Source organism: Rhipicephalus sanguineus, chromosome 5, assembly GCF_013339695.2.
Source record: "Rhipicephalus sanguineus isolate Rsan-2018 chromosome 5, BIME_Rsan_1.4, whole genome shotgun sequence".
Lineage (NCBI taxonomy): Eukaryota > Metazoa > Arthropoda > Arachnida > Ixodida > Ixodidae > Rhipicephalus > Rhipicephalus sanguineus.
In genome coordinates this window covers 184,104,382-184,109,533 of record NC_051180.1, presented here as the reverse complement: position 1 = coordinate 184,109,533, position 5,152 = coordinate 184,104,382, and the positions used below count along the sequence as shown (strand labels likewise).

General features: G+C 52.6%; 1 protein-coding gene across 1 annotated transcript; it reads left to right on the top strand.

Annotated features, from left to right (window-relative positions):
* Positions 1–1,320: 1,320 nt before the first annotated feature.
* Positions 1,321–4,856, top strand: LOC125758488 (uncharacterized). Its single transcript, XM_049415800.1, has 2 exons — positions 1,321–1,909; positions 4,266–4,856. Exons 1-2 carry the CDS (start codon positions 1,567–1,569, stop codon positions 4,733–4,735), a joined length of 813 nt encoding a protein of 270 aa, XP_049271757.1. The 5' UTR covers positions 1,321–1,566; the 3' UTR covers positions 4,736–4,856.
* Positions 4,857–5,152: the final 296 nt, after the last annotated feature.

Below are 5,152 nucleotides of genomic sequence, written 5' to 3'. Positions count from 1 at the left end.
TGGTTGTGAGCGAAAAAGGCAGCGTTGTCTGAAAGCAAAAAATCGAGAAAGATGCGAAAATAAATAATAAAAATCTTCGGTTCGAGTGAGAATCGAACCCGTGCCTTCTGCGTGGCAAGCAGGTGTTCTACTACAGAGCCACGACACTGCTTGAAACTGCTTAGGAAAAAAACACTATATGAATGTCACGTAGTGAGAGGAGCATTCTTAAGGCATGTAATATTGCGTGGCAGTAGCGTAGAGTCGCGTCAGACGTCAAAACATGTGAATTGCGCAACGAGCGGGTGTTCTGAAGGTACACCCATTTGAAAGCGCTCTGACATATTTAGTCATCATCAGCAGCAAACGCATCGACAAAGTGAGCAGCTGCGTAGGTTTGCGTGTTACCGTACGGAGGCGTAGTGGGTCCTTCGCTGATTCGCAAAAGTAAGAATTATGGAGCAGTGCGCACTTCGTAACTGTACTTGCAGTAGGCATTCTAGGGTAGTTTGAGACGGCCAATGTAACGCGCACAGACATTCGTTTCCTTGCGGCACGGTTGAGGTATCTCATGCATCGTCATTGGCACATGTCACTGCCACTGCGCACCTTGTATGCGCATACCCTTCAGAGGCTATAAAAAGCCTCGCTCCCAATAAACGTTGTTCACTGTTGTACACTCGTGTCTGTACGCTTCAGTGGCGACGAAGCGGTCGAACCGTTGGTCGCATTGCGACGATGGCTGCGCACGCGGGCCCACCGGTTTTTGATGAGGAGACGGACAACTGGGAGGCTTACCGGCCGCGCTTGGAAGCATACTTCGAGGTTCACGACGTCACGGACGAGAATAAACGCAGGGCAATTTTGGTCACGGCGTTGAGCACAAAGACAGTGGATTTATTGGCTGCACGATGCGCGCCGGCGAAGATACAGGACCTGAAATACGACGCCGCTGTGAAGTTCCTGGGTGAGCGATTTGCTCCGGCATGCAACGAAATTGCAGAATCGTACAGGTTCTTCACAAGAAATCAGCTTGCAGGAGAGTCGGCAAATGAATTTCTAGTGGAAATACGAAAGATTGCAAGCAGGTGTAATTTTGGTAACGCTCTCGACAAGATGCAAAGGGACCGCATTGTTTGCGGCCTGTGCGACGCGAATGTTCGTCGGCAACTGTTGGCAAAGACGGAACTCACGCTGACAGAGGCGGAAGAGGCAGTGCGTGCTGCAGAGATGGCAGCGGCAAACGTGGTCCACATGGCCAGCGCGCAAAACACTGTTGATGTGCATGCTATGATGATGAAGCGCAAGGGCCAATCAACCAGGCTTTCGTCGCTACGACAGTCTGCGAGCAGGGAAGACTGGCGGCACAAAGGGGCGTGCCCATGGTGCGGCAAAAGCGGTCATACAGCGGAAAAATGCAAGTTCCGTTCAGTTAAATGCTTCACTTGTAAGAGGCAAGGGCACCTAGCCCGTGTGTGCCAGCAGCACCAGTGTCGGCAAAACAAAGTATTCCACTGTGAAAGCCAGTGGTCTGATAATGAAGACTACGAACAATTCCTGCTCAACTTGCAAGCGGCATCGGTGAACATGGTCCAGCCAATTTATCGCACCATGGAATGGGATGGAGTGGCTCTCCGAATGCAAGTAGACGCAGGTTCCCCCGTAACAATCATCACATGGCCTACCTACACCAAATACCGTCACCTTTGGCCTCTGCTCCAGAAGACTACCTTGCAACTGACTTGTTTCCTCGGTCAACTTCCCGTCAAGGGTCAACTCATTATCTCGGTGACATTCAGCGGAACCACACTGGAAGCTGCCTTGGTGGTGCTAGGGTGCTCTGGGCCGGATCTGTGCGGGCGGGACGTCATCAAAGCCTTCGAACAGCACGGAAGGCAGGTTCTCGCCGTCGGAATGAAGGCTGCCCCCGGTAAGCCATCCTCCACTGAGGACGATTTACAAGTGCAGCAGTTGTTAGACGAATTCAGGGCTTGTTCTCGGAAGAGCTAGGTTTAATCAAAGGGCCACCCGTTGAGTTACGCTTGCGCGAAGGTGTCGTACCTCGTTTCTTTAAGGCACGTGCCGTGCCTTACGCGATGAGAGAAGCCGTTAGCCAAGAGATAGATCGTCTCGTTCAGACAGGAATCTGGACACCAGTTGCTTGCGCTAACTGGGCGACGCCTCTTGTTCCGGTAGTAAAGAAAAATGGGTCCATACGACTTTGCGGTGACATCAAAGTAACAGTCAACGCTGCTTGCCACACGGAAAAATATCCGTTGCCCAAAATCCAAGACATCTTTGCTAGTGGAGGCGAAGTGTTCTCTACAATCGATCTAAAGGACGCTTACAGCCAGCTACCTCTAGATGAGAACGCAAAGCAGCTTCTAGTCGTTAACACGCAAAAAGGAATATTCTGCTTCAACTGGCTCCCTTTCGGTGTGGCGTCCGCCCCAGAAATTTTTCAGAGACGCACGGAAGCCATCCTTCAAAGAATACCGGGCGTTCAAGTTTACTTGGACGACGTGGTAGTGGCAGAGAAGCAAGACAACTGCGAAAAATTGCGCGAAGTCTTCCAGAGGTTGCGGGACTACGGTGTGAAGCTTCACCCAAGCAAATGCAAAATACGAAAGAAAGAAGTTGAGTACCTTGGGCACCGCATATGCGCAGACGGCCTTTTGCCAAAAGCGGAGAACATTGAAGCAGTATCAGGAATGCCAAGGCCCACATGTGTGGCGGAGCTGCGGTCATTCATCGGCTTCGTGGCGTATTACCATGCAATCTTTGGCAACTTGTCCACTGTTCTCGCACCGTTGTATGAACTGTTAAAGAAAAACGCCCGTTGGCAGTGGGGAGCAAGGCAAGCGGCCGCTTTTGAAGCAACGAAACGCCTCGTTCAAGGTGCCAAGTTCCTCACGCACCACGATCCGGACAAGCCCCTCGTGCTAGAAACGGACGCGTCGTCTTACGGCATCGGGGCTGTTTTATACCACCGGGTCAACGGAGAGGCGAAGCCAGTTGGATTTCGGTCGCGCACTCTCACTGCCGCAGAGCGGAATTACGCACAAATTGAGCGTGAAGCGCTGGCAGTTGTCTTTGGGGTGACCAAATTTCGTGAATACCTACTAGGTAACACTTTCGCGCTAATTACAGATCACAAGCCACTGCTGCGACTGCTCAGCCCAGACAAGCCCGTACCTGCTCTGGCAGCGGCACGGATCCAACGTTGGTCTTTATTACTCGGCGGCTACACGTACACGATCGAGTACAAGGCAGGAAACACCCTTCCGGTAGCTGATGCCCTGAGCCGCCTTCCGGCAAGCTACCCGCACGATGCCAGTACCATGGAGTCCATCAATAACGACGCCCGTGAGTACGTACTTTTCGCGGAGCAACTGGACACCACCCTGATGTCGTCTAGTGATTTGGCCCGGGCGACAAAAGCAGATAGCACCCTCAAACAAGTCTCTGTTTACATTCGCGACGGCTGGCCTAGGAAACTACCGAGGGCAAATCCAGACTTACGTCCATTCTTTTTCAAAAAACGCGAGCTTGTGTGCAGTAATGACATTGTCTACTGGGGCCACCGAGCGATAATTCCAGTCGCCGCCCGGAATTCCGTACTGCGCATGCTGCACGAGACTCATCAATGGATAACGTCGATGAAGAAGTTGGCGCGCTCCATATTTTGGTATCCTGGGCTGGATCGGGACATTGAACGTATGGTAAACACTTGCCCTGCATGTGTGCAGTGTAGCAGCATGCCACCTGCCAAGGAGCCTGTGCCATGGCCGGAAACCAAGGAAAAGTGGTCAAGGGTGCACGTAGACTATGTCGGCCCGGTTGACGGACATATGTTGCTCATCGCGGTTGACTCGCACACGAAGTGGATAGAGGTGAGCCCAGTGAAGATAGCCAGCGCGGGACGGACTATCGAAGCCTTACAATCAATGTTTAGTAGGTTTGGCCTGCCCCGAACCGTGGTTTCCGATAACGGACCACAGTTTGCTAGCGCGCAGTTTCAGTCGTTCATGAATGAAAACAATATTCGCCACTTTCGCACCGCGCCTTATCATCCGCAGTTCAACGGGTTAGCAGAGAGGGCTGTGCGAACGATTAACTGCGCAAGAACGCTAGTGGCACACTGCAAGGCCGATTAGACCGAATTCTGTTGCAGTATCGCCGCACCCCCCTGCGCAGCGGGAAAACGCCAGCGTCCATGCTGCTTGGTTTTGAGCCTCGATGCAAGTTGGATAACATCGTGTCATGTCGGCCATTTTCTCACGCAGATACTGAGCACCCCGGAACCACTCGCCAAGTGGGAGACTCTGTTTGGTACAGTAACTACGGGACAGGAGCCAGGTGGAAAGCTGGTGTTGTACAGGCCCCCGAAGGCCACCGCATGGTAACCATCAAGGCCGCAGACGGCGAACATCATCGCCGGCATTATGACCAGCTGAGAGCAAGAGAAACCGACAGCCCGGGACTCGCCGCCGGTGAAGTAGAAGTCAAGCAAGAGCCCGTGGTTGAGACATCGCAGACGGAAGCTGGCGAAACCGGTGCACCAGTGACCTCAAGAGAAGGACCCCAGAGCCCAGGTGCGCCAGACGCGGACAGCCGACCAAATACGCATGACAACCAGGTTGGAAATGACGTCAGCGGCGCGCAATATGATGGCAATAAAGAGTTCGATCCTGGCGAAACTATGTTACGCAGGTCCACCAGAAACCGACGCCTGTCGGATCGCTACCAGCCTTAAGGGGAAAGAAGACTGATGCATCGTCATTGGCACATGTCACTGCCACTGCGCACCTTGTATGCGCATACTCTTCAGAGGCTATAAAAAGCGTCGCTCCCAATAAACGTTGTTCACTGTTGTACACTCGTGTGTTCACTGTTGTACACTCGTAGTGGGCCCTTCGCTGATTCGCAAAAGTAAGAATTATGGAGCAGTGGGCACTTCGTAACTGTAATTGCAGTAGGCATTCTAGGGTAGTTTGAGACGGCCAATGTAACGCGCACAGACGTTCGTTTCCTTGCGGCACGGTTGAGGCATCCACCGAAAACCGGAATGAGGCTAGCAATTGAGAAAGCGATGCGCTCGGGGCCTGATTACGCTATCGCGTTCTGCTCTTGAAGGCGAAGCTCAAGCATCCTCCAAGTTTTTAAATGCGAA

Excerpts from the sequence above, each read along its gene's own strand:
- LOC125758488 (XM_049415800.1), top strand. The coding sequence starts at position 1,567 with ATGGTCCAGCCAATTTATCGCACCATGGAATGGGATGGAGTGGCTCTC. Across the intron at positions 1,910-4,265 it reads CGGAATGAAGGCTGCCCCCG|ATACTGAGCACCCCGGAACC; the intron begins GTAAGCCATCCT and ends TTTCTCACGCAG.